The 23,544-nt window shown below is 33.5% G+C and overlaps 1 protein-coding gene across 1 annotated transcript in view; it reads left to right on the forward strand.

Moving 5' to 3' along the window:
- Nucleotides 1-18,695, forward strand: part of LOC136024810 (rhotekin-2-like) — an 83,731-nt gene extending 65,036 nt beyond the window's left edge. Inside the window, exons 6-8 of the mRNA XM_065700277.1 lie at nucleotides 2,490-2,769; nucleotides 6,259-6,407; nucleotides 14,349-18,695. Coding sequence (XP_065556349.1) covers nucleotides 2,490-2,769; nucleotides 6,259-6,407; nucleotides 14,349-14,658 — 739 coding nt within the window. The 3' untranslated portion in view covers nucleotides 14,659-18,695. The remainder of the gene's footprint in view (nucleotides 1-2,489; nucleotides 2,770-6,258; nucleotides 6,408-14,348) is intronic.
- Nucleotides 18,696-23,544: the final 4,849 nt, after the last annotated feature.

Raw genomic sequence — 23,544 nt, forward strand, 5'->3', positions numbered from 1 at the left:
AACAAATTTTTTCTCTTTTTTATTCGTCCTTTTAGTAGTGGCTATGTTTATTTTATTGTTACATTATTTTTTTGAATTATTGTCAAAAATCTTACTTTTTGTTATCCGTCTGGGGATAAACGAAAGCTGGTCGTCCTTGAATGGGGTGATAAGAGTTTATTAGAAAGTATTTTATCTAAGTCAGAACCTCAGTTGGTGGGCAAAGATTGAAGCATTGAATGGACTTTGGGCTGAGATGGAGCGCTTGTAGCTGTGTTGGCCTAAGGTTTCTCGGGGCTGCAATGAGTTGTTAGTTGCAGTAGTAGGCTACTAGTAGTCAGACTAGCATTCGGTAAATGAAGTCCCCGCGTTTGTAAAAGAGTGTTGCAATTTCTACAACTTTACATTTATTTTACCTTATGTAAAATAATTGTGAAGGATTTTTAATTTCTAATGGCCTTAAAGCTAAATACAGTTTTTATACTCAATATAATAAAAGAATTGAGTGCATTGATCTAACTATTAGATTTATATTTAATTATGGCTAAATGATTACACTTAAACACACTAAATAACTACGTAAATTCTAGTTGACGATATACAATAATGGTATTGAATAATAAACAATGAATTATTTAGTACAAATTAATTAATAATATTTAATAATAATATAAAACAATTACACTTAAATTTACCAAAATAGACTTTATTGTAAATTATTTATCCCCTTAGCCGGGGAAAAAATTGTCTTCCCTAAAAATGTAGGTGTCTGTACGGCTGTACCTATTTTTGTGTTCAGTAATAATATTCATGGGAAAGTATTTTCCAATAATACTAGAAGTATTTTGATCAGGTCTGTCGAAGCGTTTAGCACCCTGTGTTGTGATTGAAAATTGAAAATGTGATAGGAGAAAGGGTGGAACAATATCCTGTATAATTGAAATTTATTACCAAAACAATCAAACTGGTAGTATCTTGTAGTAGTAGCTGTAGGAGATCAAAAGGAAAGTACTAATTGTTAGCAAAAAGTAAAAAACAGTTTTTAACTCAGTAAAAAAAGTCAAGTAAAAAAAGTTAAAAGTAAGTAAGTAAGTAAAGTAAAAAGTAAGTAAAAGTAAAAAGTAAGTAAAAAGCAAGTAAGTAAAAAGTAAAAGTCAAGTAAAAAAAGTAAAAATCAGTTTTAAAAAAAACTGACGGCTTGTATTTTTTCAGTGTGCTCTAAGAGCACTAGTTGTGAGTAATAATCAAGCCATAATAGAAAGTTGCTTTATGAAAAAAAGAAAAAAGGTTTATACTTTACCAAGCAATGGCGTATCCAGGGTTTTTTGTTCAGGGGAAGGGGTTTACTGAAAAAAAAATTACAATCAAAATACCTGAATCGTCCACTGTATATAAGCCTACTGCTTTTTATCCTTCCATAGGATTTTGATAGCTTCATAAAATTTTTAGCTTGAATTCTGACAGTTATTTAATTCTATCTTTTATGAAATTTTTACTTGCTTTTGATTCTGCATCTCCTTTTATTTTAATTTGGCTATTACTCTTTTTCTGTTCCCTCTTTTTCACTTTATTACGCGCTGACGACAGACTTTGAATCTACTGTTTCTTTTACTGCAAAATCTATTCACCTTAAGCCTTTCGGAGCATAAAATAACGAATCTTGAATTTTGTCGTTGGAACCCATAATACCCCATTCTTTTTAAGGAAGCAACAAGTGCTAGAGGCTCACTCTTGTTCATAAAACATGCGTTAGGTTGTATTGTCCAAATATGAAATATCCCCTCTCCCCCCTCAAAAAAAGTGAAAGACCGTCGCTGATACGTATCTTATGTTTTAGATGTTTACCTAACTATTTAGATATCGAGATACTACTAAACCGCCATCTATAACGAATGCTATTTTTAGATGTGGCTAGAGATTCATCGGTTTTGCGTTGGATATTTTTTATAGTGAACATTTCCGGACTTCCTACAAAGATACAGAAACTATATTCAATTCTAAATTCGTAAGAAAAATTATTTTTATCTTTCTCTTATCACAATCAAAAGAGCTCATACAGAAATTCTAAATATTGGTAAAATAGAGGCTCTATTAATGGATTTTGCGTTAGCGCTTTTCTCTGCAAAAGATTTTCTGTCCTTTTAAATGAAATAATATGGCTATAACTAAAGAAAGTTTAAATTGATAGGCTTTGTTGATGACAGACATTGTCTCTATGGTCTAATGTATTATAATAATATTTCCTGAGAAATTGCCGACGAGTTGTTTTAGGTACTGACCGACTGTATGTCAAATAATAAGCTCCACGTAACATTTGCTCAATCCCGCTTTCTAGGGCTATAAGGGGAGACAGGAAGAGATGGCTAAGACACATTCGAGGAACCGTGTGCGTAGCATTGTTTGTCTCTCGAGGTTTGGTGCTGCAGGTTAGTAGTAGCTGTGGTATTAGTGGCATATGTTATATGATGTAATTTATCATAATAATATAATGTCATTCTATTTATTTCCAGTCGATCGATCGAGTTTAAATTAGTGGCATCGAGTAAATTTGTCCTCGACGATTGTCAAGGTGATTCAGTCAGTTATGACCTTACAATTGAGTCTGAAATATTACCACTATTTGGACATATTTGTTGCAAGCTTTCAGTTAGACCGTACTGCCTAGGGGACATAATTGAATCGAGGAAGACGGTGCATTATTTTGAGAAGAAGACGAAGATAAAATTAAGCGGATTTCAAGTCAAGATTTTAAAGGATAGACAAGATATGACGTCTTTTTGTATTACTGAGGTAAGGTGTAGTATTATGAGCATTATTTGTTAAAAAGTTTCGACCCTAAAGGCTATAGCCCCTCCTTACAACAACGCTAAAAAACAATCTCAAGTAACTAAAATGCATAGTAATTTCTAATAGGGTAGTACTCTTGTCTTTGACCTCTTCAGAAGGAAGGGCGGCAATGAAGAAGTTCTTACTTCATAATATGCCCAAATATATACCCAAAAATCATATTAAACAAATTTCGAATTCAAAGAGATCGCTTCGACTTTAGTTCACGTTTTGTTGCTACATTTTGTTTTATTTGAAATATTCAATATGGTTTCTTTGTTTGCGTTCCATTATTTGAAATCTTTGTGATTTTAAGTGCAGTATAAATCTTTCAATCTGATCAATAATTAAATTTAATTTCCTAAAACCCACATCCCTTATGTTGTTTATACGGCTTATCTGAATATATAAAAAAGCTTTGTCTTGACTGACGTCGTATAACTTGACAGTAGCACGGCTGGCCTCGATCGGACAGCCAATCATAGCCTTCGAAATTTTCAAAGGCTGTCTAATTATATTGGCTGTCCAATCATAGCCGGCTGTCCTAAAATGATCCACCTATAAAAATGCTTGTGGTAGGGTGAATGATTTCAATTAAGACGAGGTTTTATTGAAATTTCAGAAACTTTAAAATAGGTGTTTGCGAATCTTCATCAAGAAAGAAATAGATGACGTTGAATATCGTCAAATAAAACAAAATATTTGTTTAAATATAACAAAATATAGTGAGAAAACGGGGATTAAAGTAGAACTGACCTGGAGAATTCATTTATTGCCTATTTTATGTATATTTTAGAATATAAATCGTGCATATTTTAAATAAAAATTGTGTAATTGTGTTATAAAATATAAGTTGTGCTTTCTTAAGAAGGGACCAAGGGCAAGAGTGTTCTTCTTCAAATGTCTTCTCTTTTAGTTTTTTACGTCTCTGATTGAAGTAGTTTTTAATGCCTTTTTTAATGCAAAATTATTATATTTTTATCAAATCGGAATTCCTGGAGCTATCGTGTCATTAAATTGAATAATAAAGCTTCGGCATTTTCTTCAAACATAATTACACACTTAAATGTCAAATTTAAATTTTTTGCAAGTTGGACAATTCGTAACACATGTGCTAAATTGTATTTCAGTTGTATGATCATTAGACTGCATTGGTATACCACTTGGTGTTTCAAACGATTGGTAGCATTATTATTCTTTTCGAATTTTGTCGACTTTCTGGATACGTTCGACTTATGGATTTGTCCGATATCGGATATATGCTACCGTTTTTTCTGGATACGGATACTTTCGAGATACGATACTTTCGGATACGATCGGATTCGGATATACTTATGGATACGATACTTTCGTTTTTTCTGGATACGGATACTTTCTATTACTTGGATACGAATACTGGATACTTTCTGGATACGTTCGACTTATGAATTTGTCCGATATCGGATATATGCTACCGTTTTTTCTGGATACGGATACTTTCGAGATACGATACTTTCGGATACGATCGGATTCGGATATGCCTACGGATACGATACTTTCGTTTTTTCTGGATACGGATACTTTCTATTACTTGGATACGAATACTGGATACTTTCTGGATACGTTCGACTTATGAATTTGTCCGATATCGGATATATGCTACCGTTTTTTTCTGGATACGGATACTTTCGAGATACGATACTTTCGGATACGATCGGATTCGGATATACTTACGGATACGATACTTTCGTTTTGTCTGGGTACGTTCGACTTATGAATTTGTCCGATATCGGATATATGCTACCGTTTTTTCTCGACGGATACTTTCGAGATACGATACTTTCGGATACGATCGGATTCGGATATACTTACGGATACGATACTTTCGTTTTTTCTGGATACGGATACTTTCTTTTACTTGGATACGAATTCTTAAAAAAAATATGACATTTTTTGCCAGAGAGAGAATTTTTTTTTGAGCTCGTCAACTCACGTTCTTTGTTACCTTCGGATTGCGAATTCGTCCAATACTTTGACTTTGCGCTGTTTTACATAGCGAATAAAAAAGAGAACCTATTATTATTACCCCAACTTCTGGATTTCTTTGTAATTGATTTACGTGATCTAGTCATTTATAAAATGAAGAGAATTTAGCCAAAAAGTTTAATAATTCTTATTTTTGATTTGCCAAAATTTTAAGCTTGTACGTATAAATTTGACATCAACTGTTATATTTCTAAGACCCGAAGCCCTACCAAAGAACCATTTAACTGATCTAGGGGTAAAAAAATTGTCTGGATGGCAACCATGTTGTCACATTTCCTGTAAATTTAGCCTTATTTAGCCTTTTTTCCTGGCTAAAAAAAATTAGCCTTAGCTAATTTATTTTAAAATTAATTTATTTAGCTAATAATTTAAAAAAAATTAGCCTTTCCTGGCTCCCAATTTAGCCTTATTTCTCTGGCGTTTATTTTTATTACAGTTCATCCGAAATTCATTACAGTTTGTAGAGCCCATGTTAAAGTTTTCACTAGCCCTACCTATCTTGGATCCGTGACCTCGAACGATGGCTCTGTTGATGCAGAACTGGGTAGCCGAATTGCAAAAGCTTTTTGTGTCGTCGAAAGACTCAATGCTGTTTGGAGATCGCCCCACATATGGATATATAACTAATCTGTGAGCTCAGTCCTGCTCTATGCAGCTTAGACCTAGCCCCTCAAATCCTCCGTCTTGAGTAGGATAGACGCCTGCCAGACAAAAACTCCGCCAAATCGAGGGGCTCCGATGGGACGGTTTTGTGAGTAACGAGGGGCTCCATGCCCTTAGTCACCAAGGGCAACTATCAGCTCAAATTGCCCAGCAAACCCACAGATGGTTTAGGTATCTTCTTCGTAAGTCACCGACAATCCCTGCTAGAATTATATACGGCTTCGACTCCACATCTTTTGGTTAGTTGCACCAGAGGGACAGACCTCGGGCCAGGTAAGGACAATCTACAGAAGCTTCCCAACATTATGGACATTACTGTTGACAGGCCCCCCTTATAGCATTGGATTGGTCCACCTGGAGGAGAAAAATTGCTACGCTCTACGCCACATATAAGGAGCAGGAGCCATAAGTCAAGTTATGTATAAGTTTTTTAAGCTTTTACTATTTTTCCTCATTGATTCTTTTGAAGTTTCCACTAGCCATCACTTATCATGTAATATTCGTATGTATTTACGTGCTCTGGAGCTATTGGAACTTTTTATTTATTTCGATTTTGTTTTAAGTAAGGAAACGAAAAAGATAGTTTGAAATTTAAGGGTAGGGGGGACTTTTTGTGTTTCTACTTTTCGATAAAAATAGCCAAAAGAAGGAATTTTCAAAGCTAGAGGGTGGGAATTGCCCCCTCCTCCCACCAATTGACGTCCCTGCTAATCAACTTTGGATTTCTTTATAATGTATTTTGACTCGTATGTTTTGTAATTTTAGGACACTTCTGTAAGAGTTGGCCAAGTAAACAAAAATGAAATAGTAATTTCAAATGGCGAAAGTACCCCATTTACTCTTATGTTCAAATCTCCTGACGAGTATCAAGAATGGTTGTCCATTTTCCTCGAAAGGGTGATTCTAGCAAAGAGGTATTATTTCTTTTATTAGTTAGCTGAATCTTTATATATCTTCCTTTGAAGAGAATGGTTTGATTTGCTGAATTCGAAATGTTTTTTAATTTGCTAGAAGTTTAAGAAACATATGCATGAATAGATCATCAAATAGCTGGCTGTCTACTTTCCTCAAAATTTATTCTAGTAATTGCTGTCTACTGAGTAATTAGAAAGGTTGTCAACTAGAGTGATTCCAGCCATTAAATGGCTGTTTACTTTCCTCGAAAGTGATTCTCGCAAAGAGGTTTTATTTCTCTATGGCTAATCCAATCTGTTTATCCCTTCTTTCCGTGGAGAATGACTTGATTTACGAAATTTAAACTATTTTTAATTTTTCTAAAAGTTTAAGAGATAATACATAAATGGGTCATTAGATGTCTGTCTACTTTCCTTGACAGAGTGATTCTAGCTATGGCTGTCTATTGAGTAATTTTAGCCATCAAATGGCTATTTTCCTTTCCTTAAAAGAGTGGCTCTAGCAAAGAGGCATTATTTCTTTTATTGGTTAAATGAATCTATTTAACCCATGGAGAATTGATTTGATTTGCTAAATTTGTAAAAAGAAATTTATTTCCCTAAAATTTTAAGATACATACATAAATGAGTAATCAAATTGCTGAACAATTTTCAAGATTAATTAATTTTTGCCTTTTTATTTGTCTAAACTTTTAAGAGACGTATACACAAATAAGATGTAAAATAGTGGCTTACTCTGAAAAGACCGGAAATGTTAAAATGCCTCAAAACAGCTGCTTTAGAAAAAATGGATTGTTTTATTTTATTCATTAATATATTTAGATATTATATATTAATATTATATATTTAATATCCTGTTCTTAACCTGTTTGGAGCCGAATGGTTTTAGCATATTTTTGCTTGATTTTTACTCACATTTCTTTTTTTTTATTTTGTGCCCAGAGGCAGTTTTAGAAGAGGACAGAGGGAGCACTTGCCCCAGTTGCAGAAATTTTAGGGGCGCAGAATTTCCATTAAATAGTCTAACGGTTGCAATCATTTCGCAAATTTTTGACATTTGTTTTTATTAAAATAAAGTAAAGGGCACAGTTGGCAGTAAGTATAAGCAAATTAGATCCGAAATTTACTTTTTCTCACATCTTCATCACTATTCCTTGAAAATAGAATTCCTGTAAATAAACATTCCTTGAAACTGAATTTAACTGATTTCAATGTTTTCTTTTTATATTTTGTATTCAAACCTGTTCATATCTTACAGAACATCGTCTTGTAATATATTTTGTTAATTAATAAAAAGATTCTTAAAATTTGGCCTGAAAATGTTTGGAATACAGAGGGGGAGGGGGCTAGTCAAGTTTTTGTCCCGGGTGCAAGAAAGACCAGGACTGCCATTATTTGGGCTGTTGCCACTAAAAACTGCATAAGGGGGCCTTTACCACTAAACGTCAAATTCTTGATTTTCCAGTTTTTTTTTGTTTTTTTTTAGATGTATAAGGTTGTGGAGTTTCCGCTTAACCGATTCAAACTATTAAATTTAATTTTCACTGTCCTTGGTATTTTAAATCAAACAGTTCTCGGTAACAAACTCTTTTTAAGGAGTGACTCGGCTCAATAGTAACCGAAACTCTTAGAAACAGAATCTTGATAAAACTTGATGTATCAAAAGAATTTGCTTTTTATGTTGGTTCTAAATATATAAAATTCACTACGTTTAATGTTACCCATTAAAAGCTAGGAGCCTGAGAAAATTTGCCTGATTTTCTGAAGAGGGGGAGAAACACCACCAAAAAGTCAATAAATCTTAATAAAAATCACACCATCAAACTCAGCATATCAGAGAACTTTACCGTAGAGGTTTCAAGCTCCCATCTGTAAAATATAGAATTTGATAAAAAAAATTTTACTAGAAGAAAGATCATGGATACGTGTTTTTTTTTTTTCGCCAGGGTGATCGTATAGAACCAGTGGTCCAATAAGATCGGGAAAGGGTTCACTCGAACGGAAAAAAGAAGGCATCTTTTCTCCCTCTCATTCCCTTTTTTTCTACAGTCATCCGATGAAAATTTTAAGACAACTTTTTGTTTAGCATAGTTTAAAGGGTAAAAAAACGGGCCTATGGGGATGACAAAACCATCACAGCCCCTGGGGAAAGGATTTTGAGTTATGCAATTTGCCCATTGTGTACACATAGTATTTGTTCTTGGGAAATGTACGGACATGTAACAGCAGTTAACAAGTGGATTATTAATTTAAAAATAATCAAAATAGTCAAATAAGGAAAGTAGGTTAATAACTTAAAAGAAGGAAAAACAAAATAAATACAACACAACATATACATCACAAAGGGAAAAGTTAAAAAAAAACTGGATAAAGCAGACAGCTAGATTACACTTGAGGAAAACAACACGATGTTGCTTGGATCAAGGTTCAACACGGAATGGTTCGAATCCAGTGACATTTATACTTATTCTGCCAGTTCATAGGTTGTAAGAAAATCAATAAGGTTGTAAGAATATATACTTATAGCCGATAATAGGAATTATAGCCAAATAGGACTGCCATGATTTGGGCTGTTGCCACTGAAAACTGCATAAGGGGGCCTTTTCTACTAAACGTCAAATTCTTGATTTTCCAGTTTTTTTTTTTTTTTTTTTTTTTTTTAGATGTATAAGGTTGTGGAGTTTCCGCTTAGCCGATTCAAACTATTAAATTTAGTTTTCATGCCAGCACAAAAAATAACTATAAAGGAATTTATTAATTTCTTATTAAAATGAGTAGGCTATAGTCTGTTATGTATAGTAGGAATTACCCAGAGACCTCTTTAAAAAAGGTAATGTTTTTAAGGATGAACTGGTCTTTTTTTGTAGTTTTACATTGTGTTCAAAGGTGCGATATTTCTTTGAAGCATTTATGTTTACTAAAAGAATTGTAAAGATACCAACTTAATGTGCTTACTGAAGGAATGAACAATGTTTCATAGTTTAAAAACTATTCTGTAGGACATAAAAAGTACTTAACTGTAATGTCTATGGTTTGATAGTGTAAGAAATATGTGCAATACTATAATGAAAAGAGCGATATATGTGAAAATTATTTACTCGGCAAATCAAGAGGCACCAATTAGTCAGCTCAAGATTCTGGCCATTTTGCTGAAACAAAGCACAATTCTTTTTTCTTCTACAGAATTGTGTTTAGTTAATATTTTTTTCTTAAATTTTGTGCTAACACCATTGCAGTCATTTTAATGTCCTGTACAAAGACATTTTGTAAAGGGTGCTCTGTTTCAGGTATGATTCAAAACCAAAGAAAAGCTTTTGAAAAAAATGATAAATATATAAGAAAAACACAGAAATAAGTCAAGATGAAGGTTAGCTGTATGCAAAATATGCTAACTATGATTATTCTGCATATCATGAAGTGTGAATTGCTTTCTTAACATGTATCCTTATCTCCTTATCCGCATAGCTGTTGCCATTGATGGTTACACTCGTTTCGGTTCGTCCAGAATTGGGTGGGAGGGTGTAAAGAGAGAGGCTTTGAATAGGTTGGGATGGAGAGAGAGCGTGCGAAGCTGTATTGGCCTCAGGCGGCTTGATGCAGGGGTGAATTGTTAGTAGTAGTAGTAGCTACCATTACTTGGTATATAGTATATAATAACTATTTATTTTGGATAGATTGTATTTGAGTCAAAGGACAACTGGGTTCACCTTCGGCATCACGGATTATTAAACTGGGAGACTGTATAATTTACTTTTTTCTAGGTGTAATTGGTTATCTCAGAACTTTCGTCGGTGGAGTCTTTTTTCACCGCCCTACTGCGCCCAACTGGTGCAGAAATGGTTATTTTACGAGCTTAAATAGGAGGGCTGGGAGTTTAGTGTGGTAGCTCATTTTTTTTATCTTGAATATTTGTTTATTATTATTATTTCTTTATTCATTACTTTTATATTATTATTTATATATTTTTCGTTTTATTCAGTTTTTAATGTTGTTGTTTAAGCGTGTCGGTTTTCGAGCGTAACTCACTTTCTAGGCTGATTCTTTAGATACTTTTCTTTTCCTTTGTATCATGCATCATAGTGTTAATTTGTCATGTAGCGAAACTAGAATGAAAATTAAAAGAACTTGACCTATTTACTTTAAGTAAGTGCCGAGTAGTAATTTTAGAAGTGCCAAGAAAATCCATGGAGTTTTTTTAAATGGTCTTACGTCGATGACGAATTAAAGGAATGCAACATGTTCGGGGAAGAAAACCCAAGAACTCATAAGATTATCAAGAAGGGGTTTGACCTTTTCAGTTCCAGAATTCTCCACATGGAATTTCACTAGAAAAGAAGAAAGACTTGAGAGACTCTACTTAAAGCTATGCCACAGAAGACAATTTTTCGAGTCATTAGTGGTAAATGAACTTGCTGTCGACCTTGAAATTAACCGTGAAGACGATGCATCCTCAGCGGGAGGTGAGGAAAGAAACTCAGCAGTAGAATTGTGGCATTTAATCATCTTTCTCTTCTATTTATTTATTTTTTATCTACTTGTTTAATCTACTTCAACATAAAGTTGTAACTGATTTTGTTCATCATTTATGTCTTCCACTACTGCTTGCACAAACAACTCATTACAGCACAGGAGGCCAACATTACGCCGCCGGAGGCCAACATAGCAGTGCAAAACTTTGTCAGTTTCTTGGCTGTATTCACCTTGAAGGTCGCCACTCTTCAAGTGCGTTACGACAGGCAGGTTTGAAACGTTGTCCATAAATTCATTAGTGGTAAACGAACTTGCTGTTGACCTAGAAATTAACCGTGAAGACGATGCATCTTCAGCGAGAGGCAAGGAAAGAAACTAAGCTGTGGAATTGTGGCATTTAAGCATCTTTCTCTTTTATTTATTTTTTTCACTTGTTTAATATACTTCAACATAAAATTATAACTGATTTTATTCATCATTTATGTCTTCCACTACTGCTTGCACAAACAACTCATTACAGCACAAGGCCGCCGGAGGCCAACATAGCAGTGCAAAACTTTGTCAGTTTCTTGGCTGTATTCACCTTGAAGGTCGCCACTCTTCAAGTGCGTTACGACAGGCAGGTTTGAAACGTTGTCCACAGAGTTGTTAGGTACGGCCCTATGCTATCAGAATTAGTAAAACCATTGTGGTGAATGCGCTTTAAGTTCCATCTCAATTCGTGTGTTAATGGTCATGGGGATGCTACACATTTGGAACCTTGTAAAATAAAAATTGCAGAGAGCAGATTTTGTGCTATTTTAATTCATGTACATGGAGATTAGGAGAGACCATATCATCTTTCTTTTAATAATCCCCTTTCTTTTGTTAGTCTCATTTCCATTATTAATCCCACATCTATCTTACCTGTATCTGCAGAGAACAGATATTGTGTATTAGTATATGGGCGACATATAGATAGACCACAGACAAGATCTGAATAGGCCACATCATAGTCTCTTTTGGGATAAATAGCTAATCCGAACCTGTGACGGGGCTTCAAAACTAAGGGGAATAAGAAATTAGATTAAATATGAGGCCGGGGGTTCCTTCGGACCGCTCCCCCTCCAGAAATTTCTCTCCACAATTAAAATTGAGCAGCTAAAGGGAAATTAAGGTAAAAAGAAAGAAGAAAATGAGGGCTTAATTAAATGCTTCCTGCATTCCAAAATACACATAGAACACATGGTGTAGAATCAGACGGTTCGTGGTAACAAACTAGAAGTATGGAGTGACTCAGCCCAATAGTAACTAAACTCTAAAAAAAGGGAATTTTGATTACAATTAATGTATCAAAAGAGTTGGCTTTTTATGCTGATTCTAAATGTATAGGGTTCATTAACTTTAATGTTATACCTCAAAGGTCACGAGCCTGAGAAATGTTTTTTGATACTTGAAAATGAGGAAAGCAACACAAGATAGCCCCCCTCCCGAAAAAAACGCGAAAAATACACCCCCCCTCCAGAAAATACTTCCCTGTAAAATCCCCACGCGAGGGAAATACCCCAGAAAATACCCCCCATGGAAAACAAAGCTTTCCGTATTTGATAATTATATTTGAGTTTTGTTTTTCTATTTTCCGTAGGGGAAGGAATTTCTTTACTTTTCTATTATACACCATTCACTAAAGTTTACGCTGCGTAAAACTCGAGAATAAACCGGTTTCTTCGTTAGTTTCTCTCAGCTTAGCGTGTTTTCTCTCAGCTTAGCGTGGGACCAGACAAATGATAGAATAGATGGGAAATATACAATTTGGGCTATATATTTGCACATAAGGCGGGTAAAGTATTCTGACAGTTGGAAGTAAGAAAATAGTTCTTATTTTATAATATGCAGAATAATTTACCTAACAACTTTTGCATGTAGACTCGCTATATTTTATCCCCAAACCCCCACCCCCTAATGTGAAAATATGTAGCCCAAATGTGTTTTTCTAAAGTAACGAAGAAACCGGATAGTTCTCGAGTAAACTTAAGTGAGTGGTGTATAATACCCAAGTACCAGAATTGTTCTTGGAGAGAGAGTCAGATTTCGCGGTATTATTTAAAAAAGATCGAAGTTTTTTCAACTGAAACTAAGGAGCCACATCAAAACTTCAGAAATCAGATCAGAAATTATTACGTATATGAAAGGGGCTGCCTCCTCCTCAAGGCCTCGCAATTTACGCTAAAGTTTTCATTAGAATTTTAAAACAAAGCTTAATATTCTAATTAAATAGCCACTATATTACAGGAATTGTTCTCGAAGGGACAAAAAGTCAAAATTTTATTGTAAAGAGCAAGGTCTTGTGGAAGGGGCAACTCCTCTCATGTGCATAATAATTTCTGTTCTTTTTAAGTTTTGATGTTGCTCCTTACTTTCAGTTGATTTTTCCTTTTTTTTTCATTTAACTTCTGAACGTTTTTAAATAATACCAGGAATTCTGGCTCTCTCCATGTATACGCCACTCGGTCAAGTTTACGATGTGTAAAAGTCGAGAACAAACCGGTTTGTTTGTTAGTTTCTTCGTTACTTTAGAAACTAATTTTGGCCATATATACGCACATTCGTGGGGTGTTGGTGGGTAAAGTATAGCGGGTCTGCATACAAAACGTGTTAGGTGAAACTATTGTGCATATTATGAAATAAGAATTGTTTTCTGACTTCAAACTGTCCAAATACTTTAGCCCCTTCCCCCTATTATGTGCAAATATATAGTCCAAATTATATATTTCTCATCTACTCTGTCGCTTGTCTTTGTTGTCTCATGCTAAGTCGAAAGAAACTAACGAAGAAACCGGTTTGTTCTCAAGTTTTTCACAGCGTAAATTTGAGTGAGTGGCGTGTAATATACAAGCACTGAAATTCCTTCCCCCTACGGAAAAAGACAAACAAAGCAAAACTCAAATAAAATTCTCAAATTTGGAAAGCCTTATTTTCCAGGGGGGGGTATAACGCCGGCCACCGTGTGTATTCACCGTGGCTTCCAAGCTCTTATAATTGTGTTTCATTTAGGATTTTCTTAGTAAGTTTCTGAGGAAAATAAAGAAATGAGCAACAGCTATCGTATCCCGTATTTTTAAAATCGCTTCAAAATTACATATATGGCCATATAATGACATCTATTGTCAACCCAGATAGTTAATAGAATGTAACACAATAATTTAATAATCTGTTTTGTTTTGTTTCTGCTTTTTACATTTCTGTTTTGTTTAAATGGAAAAATACTAACCAATTCGTTTCAGTTTTGGTTTACTGTAAATTTAAACAGTACCCTCTTACTCAAAATCAAATTGTAAAACAGAATTCTATTAATGATAGTTTATACTCCTTAGGAATAATCGTGTTGATAAACCATAAAAAAAGAAGGAAAAAACACTTAATGTGGCCCTCTTACGTATTAGACCCATTCGACCTCACTAACTGATGATCAAATTTTGTTGTTCTTTGCAGATGGAAAAAGGCTGCTAAACAGCCAATGCTTATTCCTGATATTAAGGAGCCAACCACTCCTCTACCATCAGGGATGGCTCTATACGAAGCGACCCCCATTCAGTTGAATAAACGACAAATTCGACCGATTATGGAAGTTTTTGGGGACCAGTCGACAAGTACCTTAAGTAGCACAACCAGCCTTGCTAGCTTAGGGAGCACCTATTGTCCTAAGAGTGGAAGTCTACTGTCTCTCCAGCCCAAGTTGCGTAGAAGGGGCACTCTTAGTGGATGGGGCTCCACAAGGAGCTTCTTGCGGTTTAGTAGATAGTGCTCAGCGATTTAGTAGTTATTTTAGTGTTGAGACTCTTAATAAGTGCTGTTGAAGAATCTAAAGAGGTTATTTCTAAAGAAGGAGAATTTAGATAAAAAAAATTAATGCAAAAGTCTGACAGTTTTTTATCTATGCACCGAAATAAAATGGGCTAAGTCTTCTACAGGCACGCATAAAAAAGAATTTTGTTATAACCTCAATAGTTTTCAGAGAAAAAAAAGAGGAAGAACGGGATTCGTAGTTGAAACATATTTTTTTTAAGTATCAGACGCTCTGCTCTTTTTGGGAATTTCCCAATGCCACGTGAAACCCAGGGAGCGTCGGTGACGCATCGAGTATTAAATGGGCTGCAGCCTGTGATCCCCGTGAATCTGGCCCTTAAGAAGGTCACGATAATTCAGAGCTATTGTCAACGGCCCATACTTTCTCTACAGCCCAAATTAGGCCAAAGGGGCCCTCTAGTTAATGAGCCTCAACGATTTGGTGGATGTTTAGTTTGGTTCATGATAGCAGACACTAAAGTATTTTGAACTTCTTTGGAAATAACTTTTACAGAGTCTTCAATTACTTCTTTAGGATTTTCAAGACCACTCTTTAATAGTCTTTAAGTAATTCAAGTACTTGTTTTGAATTGTCGGATAATTTGGCAAAGAGCAACCTGTTATGCTTACACAAAAACTGGCAACAGCGCGTTACGTCGTATTCTATGAAATTTTCTTAGAAATTCCAGAGATTTTGAGCAGAGTATTTAATGATTCATTTAATCACAAATCAATTAACTAACTCTATTTGATTAGCTATAATTAATCAAATTATTTACTTATTATTTTTATTTGATTTAGTTATAATTAATATAACTACTTTGAAGCTGATTAGTTTAAAGCTGATTGACAATTGAAGCTGATTATTTCCTCAGCAAAACGGTTTTGGTTCATATCTCTTCATGTATATTTCCAGCTACGGCCAAGAACTTCAAAAACTTCTAGACAATGTCCTCTATACATCAGGGTGCAGCAGAGCTAATGAAATGTGTACGAAGATGTGTACAAAGTGTACGATGTGTACCAAGTATATAGGTCTCCTCAAACCTGGGCACAGATAATTGCTTAGTTAAAAGTAGAATTTTTGTTGTCCTCCTTCGTCCCAGTGGTGTCCAGTATATAGATATCCTCATACGTGGACACATGGACCTGCGTAGTAAAAAGTTAAGAAGCTAGCATTTTTATCCCTCTCCCTCTCGTAGGAAACGTTATTGCGGCTAAAAACTAACATCAGGATGATTTCAAGTATTACCCTTAAATATTGCCATTTCAATAACTTCTTTAACTGGTGGGGGATGTATAGAGGACCCATCATGGTGCGTATCTAATATGTAAATTTCGTCACACCTGCACACTGGGAGGAACCAAACATGCTTAATTAGAAAATTGGGAAATGATGACCCAAGATTATATTTTTTCTTTTATTATTTTTGAGTAGTTAGTTATAAATAATTTAAATTTATAAGGTTTAACTCATAATTTTCTGTCTTAGCATTTATTTTTATCCTATAAAGAGGGAACTGTTTCTTCTCTCTCCAGCTGCCCCTCCCTCTGTCGCCAATGTTTTTAGATGAATAAGTTGAACGCTAAACGATATTCCCATAGTGCAATTTTGAAAAGCATAAGATATCATTTATATTTCTGGTGATATTTTCAGCAGTTTCACGTAATTAATTACCGTATTTAATTTAAAATGAGACGTTGAAACCATTACAGCAGCGGCTCTAAGAGATTCACTTTTTTTGCTCGTTTTGTCTTTGTCTGTTTTTTGTTGATTGTTTTTTTTTACAGAGGGAGCTGACTTGAATAACATATAGTTAATAATGCTAATTTAACCATGGAGAGCTTATAGTGATTTAACATTTCTCTATTATTGAATAAAGTGGAATAGATTACTTTGTCCACCAATACGAGAAGCATGTTTTGAGTAAAATGTTCAAAAAAAGCTATTTCAAGAAAATAGGGTAAACTCTTTGACATGATTACTATTTGAATATAGGATCAAAGTTGACTCATTATTGGTTTGTTTTCTGACGTCTATTTTCGTTTGTTACTTTTTGTCTTCGCTATTTACATAGTGATTCCTGGTGATCTTTGCTTATTTACATAGTGATTCGTAGTGATCCCTGTTTATTTACATAGTGATAAGGAATATGTTTAATTAAGTGGCGTAGTCATTGAATTTAAGACCTGTAGAACCCCTCCCAATTGTAAAAATGATGTATATAAATACAGTTATTGTGTGTATAATGAGCTTGAATCCCTCCAAAGTATAATTTTGAAAATGCTTCTCCTGAATTTTGAAAATTATGTACATAAATTATTCACGAGTAAAAAAGGGCTTGTAAAGGCTCTGTAGATTGACCCCCCAACCCCTTCCCCATTAAACTGTTGTTTTTCTTATCCTTTCAACATTTTGAAACCCGAAGACCTGTAAATGAAGAAAATTTGCTGAAAGATTTTATTTCCTCCTCCACGTAAAAAAACAAAAATTGTGAATTTCTACAACATTAGGAAAAAAGTAATACTTTTTAAATTCTACCGGTTCCTTAAAAAAATATTGATGGTGCTTTTTAGTTTAAATCAAATAGAGAAACAAATATGTAATAGTTGTTATAAAGGAGTATATGTGGCATAAATTGTATAATACTGTTACTTCAATAAATATAATATTTATAACAAATAAATTCAATGACATTGAAAATCCAATGGATAGTATAATTCAAACTTATTTTAAACATAATTACTCATTTTTCATTTAAAAAAAAAAGACATGTAAGTCATACATGCAAGTTTAGCTTTCTGTCTCCTTTGCTTTAAAATGTGCTCTAACACATCTTGAGCCTTGTGCTCTGGCACAAGGGCGATTGGAATGAACAGGATGTTTTCCCCCCAAAGAATGAAGGAGCATACTTATATATGTTTAAAACGATACATTTCCAGCTCAAATGCTGAGAAAGACTGGTTGGCTCAAAAAGAGGTTGGTTTAAATTAGGGTCGAATTGAACAAGGGCAGTTGCAACAGTTGCACGTGGATTGAGTTCAGTGGGGTTGAGTAGTACTGGGTTGATTTAAAGAGGGTTGAATGGGGTTGAGCCAAATCAGAATTTAGTTAAATGGGATGTGCTGAACGGGGTTTAGTTAAAAGGGTATTGAGTTGCGCGCATACATGTAAATTTATAAATGTTACCATGTAGAAGTATTCCAAAAAAGCTGTTATACAAAAAATCTACAAAGTTCATATTCGAAATTATATAATCCTTCTTATATTCATAAATTTTACAAAAGGGAAAAATTACCAGCTCTGTCAAAAACTAGTGCTATGTACTTATCTTTTTTGAGAATTTTTTTCTTTTTACAGGTTTTTCACTGAATACTGTTCTTCCGGTTCATCAAAAATAATTGACAACTTATTAATTGGAATTATTTAAACTTAAAATCGTACAAATTGACTTCTTTTCTTAGCAAAAAATCCTAGTTTTCTCTTAAAATTATTATGTTATGTTCGTTTAATGTGGTATGTTATGTGACCATATATGCAGTTACGATACTAATTACCATTTTTTCTGTCAATGTCATATATGTATATTTGTTTGTAGTACTTCTTTTTTATTTCTTGTTTCTGCAAAGCAATGATATATTATGTATACCAAATTGATAAATGTAGTAAAAGTGACATCAATGAGACAGAAAGAGTTTTTTCTTTATTAAAGTATTTAGGTTTGTGAATATGTTTCATTTCTGTAGTTAGTAATTCACATTTGGTCCTCTGACAGGAGGTACAAATACGCAGTGTTGCCATATAATGACAAAAAAGTGTTATATTAGAACCAATCAGTATCATATGACAATCTGAATTTGTGATTGTTTTCTGTTTTTGTTTGTCAAATTTTGTAGTGTTTTTTATTTTGTGAAACGATTTTGTGGCTATTAACTTTGTTATCCAAAACTGTAGCTTCTTGATTTTAAATCAAATAAATGGCATATTTTATATATTTCTTGAAGGGTTATATTGTTATGGGAAACTAAATTTTTACTTATATATTATTCATTTATCATAACAAATAGGACTACAAAAATTTCACATTATATATATATGCAATACAAGATAATATATTGAGCGTGTGGAGGATATTCAACAAAAGGCCTTTGACCCATGAAAGGAGCAATAGCTATAGGCCGTTTCTCTTTGCTTAATTAACTCTAATACGGCTGGGTAAAAGACGAGTCAGGGCTTCTTCTATGGCGTCATGACGGTATTTTCGGCATGCCTCCCTATTCGTAGCAGGTTTGGGAATGGGTGGTAGGAAAATCTCAAAACCTAGGTTAGGTACGTAATCAAAATTTGGTCTCATTTTTACACTTTCTATCAATGTGAACACGAGTTCTAGGCTCCACCTAGATCACCCCATTTTAATTGAGTTCACACCATTTTGAATGAAGATTTACAAAATTTGTACAATGTCCCATCCTGAGCTTTAAGATCAAAACAGGTCTTGTGAAATAAGAATTTGTTGAATTTGTAAAACAAGAATTTAATTGTTCCATTTTTCCTATACTACTGATAAAATGTAATAATTTAATATGAGCTGATATTTAGTAGATAGTTCGATATCACTATCTAAATAATTATTTTCTTTATTTTTTCTTTCAATAATCTTTAAAATGATACCTTGCCGCTTTAGAATTAAAACGCTTAAGTGCAAATAGATAAACAATTTCGCTTTTAAAATCAGTAATAATAACGATTTTCCTTCTATATTTAGTTATAACACATTTCATTCCTTTAATCGTGTATTCCATTCCAAGGTCTAAATCTTCTTTCTGAATTGTTCGATCACATTTATTTTCCATTTTCATTTCGATTAAAAGTTTCTACATTTATTAGTAAATAATTTTATTAAAGAAATTTTCTGAATTAGGAAATTTTTTTCTATTAATGACCTTTGGATTATAGATAACTTTTATTAAATAATTTCATTAAACTTTTTTTGAAACCCAAAACATATTCAATATTCTCTCCATTCAGATCAATCAATCTACCTAATTGATCAGTTATAATCATTTTCCAGCACGTTGACATATTCGTTTCGATTGATTGGAAGATATTGCCCTTCTATAGGTATCTCAAAGAGTAGCGTTCGAGGTTCTGTTTTAGGAGCAAAACTTCATATCACATCAGATCTGGCATTACCATTCACAATTGAACTATCCACTAATGAGCAGTGAATATGTATGTCATCAATATTTCTTGCAATATTAGCAACTTTAGTGCCTTCATTATATTTACTACTTAGTTCAGCTTCATTCTCAAATACTAAAATAACACATAAATCACAATTGAACCGAAATCTATAATACCCTTTGAAAATAATAACAAATTTCATTTTTGATAGATTGGATGATATGCTGTTTGGGTATTGATCCAAGAATGAATTAAAATAACGACTTAAGAAATAATTTAAACCCTCTTCATCATACATCCCATTGGGTATAACAACGTTAACCCATCCATCCTTATTTTTTCCCTGTATTCAAACATATTGTTTTTAAATTGATCAATAATTTTACACCATGAATATCATAGTGTATATTGAGTTAAAGCTATTTCATAATCAGAGTTTCGATCTTCCGTGATCGGAATACTTGTATAAGACTGTTCGATTTTATTTTTGTTACCACTGATAATAACCAAAACCATTTATTAGAAAAGTATTTTTATGGCACTTGGTATTTACCAAGTGACATATAGCGATCGCAATTCCTGTCGGTCGTGATTTTGCTAGTTTGGGCTCTTCCAGATAAGCTAGGACGATGAAATTTGGCAAGCATATCAGGGACCAGGCCAGATTAAATTAGAAATAGTAGTTTCCCGTTTGGGAAATCTGGGGGGAGTGAGGGACGGTTAATTCGGAAAAATTAGGAAAACGTTTAGAGAGGAGATATCGTGATGAAACTTGGTGGGCAGAAGCTCTTGGCTCTTCTAAACTCGTCACGAGTGCCATATTAGCTCTTGGCTCTTGTTCTTCATAAGATTCAAATTTTGAGATAGTTGGAGGGTCTCCCCGGGGAACACACGCTGGTTGACTCTTGCCTCTTGTTCTTCATAAGATTCAAATTCTGAGATAGTTGTTGTAAATAGTAATATAGTTATTTTTCTTAATAATTTTGAATAATGGATCGAGCAGGTCAATAGCTTCATTTCTCACTTCATCAGATATATTTCCAGCAGTTCTGCTACCTAGCAAACTATATATTTTTTCAATCATACCATTTGCATTCATGTAAATCTCAGTTCCTTACTGAGGTTGTATAACATCAAAGTTATCTTAAATAGCTTTTAAGCTTCTTGTGTAGATTTTTACGAACTGGGACTTTTTTTAATTCACTAGATTTCTCACCTTTCAACTTTCCTCCATATCTTTGATTAAGCATTCCTGATTCATCTATTGTCTCTTTTAAATATTGACAGTCGTCTAAATAAAAACTAGGCACTTCAAAATAGAACCTTATGATCACAGTCCTTATCCATTTCTTTCAAAAGTTCTTCATCTATCCCAGAATCGACATTAACTTGCTGCGTTCCTTAAAGATTTATCCAGTCGTTGAAATCGTTGGCTTACATTAGTGTCATTTTTATATAATTTGTCAGTAGTCACATTTGTATTTTATAATCTGCTTTAACGATTGGAGCAACCAACTTTTCTGCCTAGTCACAAAATCCAGCTTTCTCTAAGGCATGCTGTTATTTCTTTGTATTTCTCTACTTTTCACTGTACTTGCTAACAATTTATTCAAATTTATAAGACCCATTTATAGAATAAAATTTTTTATTGGATAGCTTTCGAGAGTTCTTTTTCGTAACTAAATAAAAAAAAACAAGTTTTTTTTAACTGAAAGTAAGGAGCGACATTAAAACTTAAAACGAACAGAAATTACTTCGTATATGAAAGAGGCTGCTTTCTCATCAATGCCCCGCTCTTTACGCTAAAGTTTGACTCTTTCTCTCAATTCTTCTTTTTAAAACAGTAAACAACTTTAGCGTAAAGAGTGGGGCGTTGATGAGGAAGCATTCTATGACTTTTAGGGGGTGTTTTCCCCTATTTTCTAAAATAACGCAAATTTTCTCAGGCTCGTAACTTTTGATGGGTGAGACTAAACTTGATGAAACTTATATATTTAAAATCAGCATTAAAATGAGATTCTTTTGATGTAGCTATTGGTATCAAAATTTCATTTTTTAGAGTTACTATTGAGCCGGGTCGCTCCTTACTACACTTCGTTACCACGAACTGTTTGAAAACCACTGATAATGAGCTCACCAGTTTTATCTGACAGTTCATATGTTATATTGCTTGTATGTTTCACTGCAGGTATTTGAAACACTTCAGTTGTGTAATTTAGTAGACAACCTTTATCAAAAACACCCTTACTTTTATTAATTCTAACCAAATCACCAACATCAAATTTACTTATGGATGGTTTTTGAATTTCGACGTCTGGAAATAAATTAGTGTACACATTGTTTTCGTTTCATTTTTATTCGTTTCTATTGGTGTTGTTTTGATGGATCGATGATAATAATTGTTATAATTCTCAACAAAAGAGGGTAATATATCTATCCAACATTTCGTGAAGTTATGAGTAATATATTTCCATAATTTCTCGTTCATTGTTCTGTTAGACCCTTCAACAATTTGAGCTTTCAATTCACTTTCAGATGAAAACCAATGAATTTCATGATTCTTAAAAAAATACTCGAAAGTTTCTCATAACAAATTCTTTACCTTTTTCTATATGTACTTTTTTAGGTCTTCTATTTTTAAATAAATGCATAAAAGCATTAATAATTTCCTTACCCATTTTATCCTTTGAAGGAATATACCAACCATATTTACTAAAACAATTGGTGACCGTAGGAATATATTTAAAATTAGTATTTTCACTTTCATACTGCTGCATATCACCCAAATCTGCTTGCCACTGGTCATCGACACGCTTCTTCTTTTAAATGTATGATAGGATGGACGGTGTAAAAAATAACTATTTTGATTTTGCAACACTATTTTGATTTCAGTTTTTGATACAATAAAACCATGGTCTATTAATTTTCCTTGTAATTCATGAATCGCTAGATTTCTAAAAGTTTATTAATATTCAAAAAAGGGTTAGTATTGAGAATCCAGCAGCAAGTACAGAGAACAGATAGAAACAAAAAAGAGATTGAACATAATGAAAAAGAGAGCTAACAGACAAATAAAGTTTATCTTGAAAAACAGAGAGTTACTATATGAAGACTGAGAACTAAAATAGAGAATCTAGTGCTTAAAACCACTAACCACAAACACTTAACTCAAAAAACAACTCATGGGAAAACCGCATGATGTTGCAAATTTGTCAAAGTGTAATAAGGTGACTTTGAAAAATAAATAATAGATTCTTTGCAGGCACTTGATAAGTTCGAATGCTGAGTTGCAAGTTCGAAATATTTCTCGAAAACCCGAAAAAAATTTTATATAATGTAGCTAATTAGTGAATTTCAGAGACCAAAAGGATACATGTGGGAATATTGACGGTAATTTTCATTGTTTAGACAACAGCCCAAGATATCGTAAAAAAAATGTTCTGTTCTGATCCAAGATATCGTATAGCCTGGAATCATATTTAAGCATGAGGACTCGCCCCAATTTGCTTAGAACTTGTGCATATATCACCTTTATTTTCATGAATTCATACAATAACAAACATATAGATTAAAGAAATAATCAATACTGGTGGTCTACTCACTGTTGTGGAATAGATCAGTTAATTAAATCACAATAATTAAATAATGTTTTTAAAA

Source organism: Artemia franciscana, chromosome 3 (assembly GCF_032884065.1).
Source record: "Artemia franciscana chromosome 3, ASM3288406v1, whole genome shotgun sequence".
Taxonomy (NCBI): domain Eukaryota; kingdom Metazoa; phylum Arthropoda; class Branchiopoda; order Anostraca; family Artemiidae; genus Artemia; species Artemia franciscana.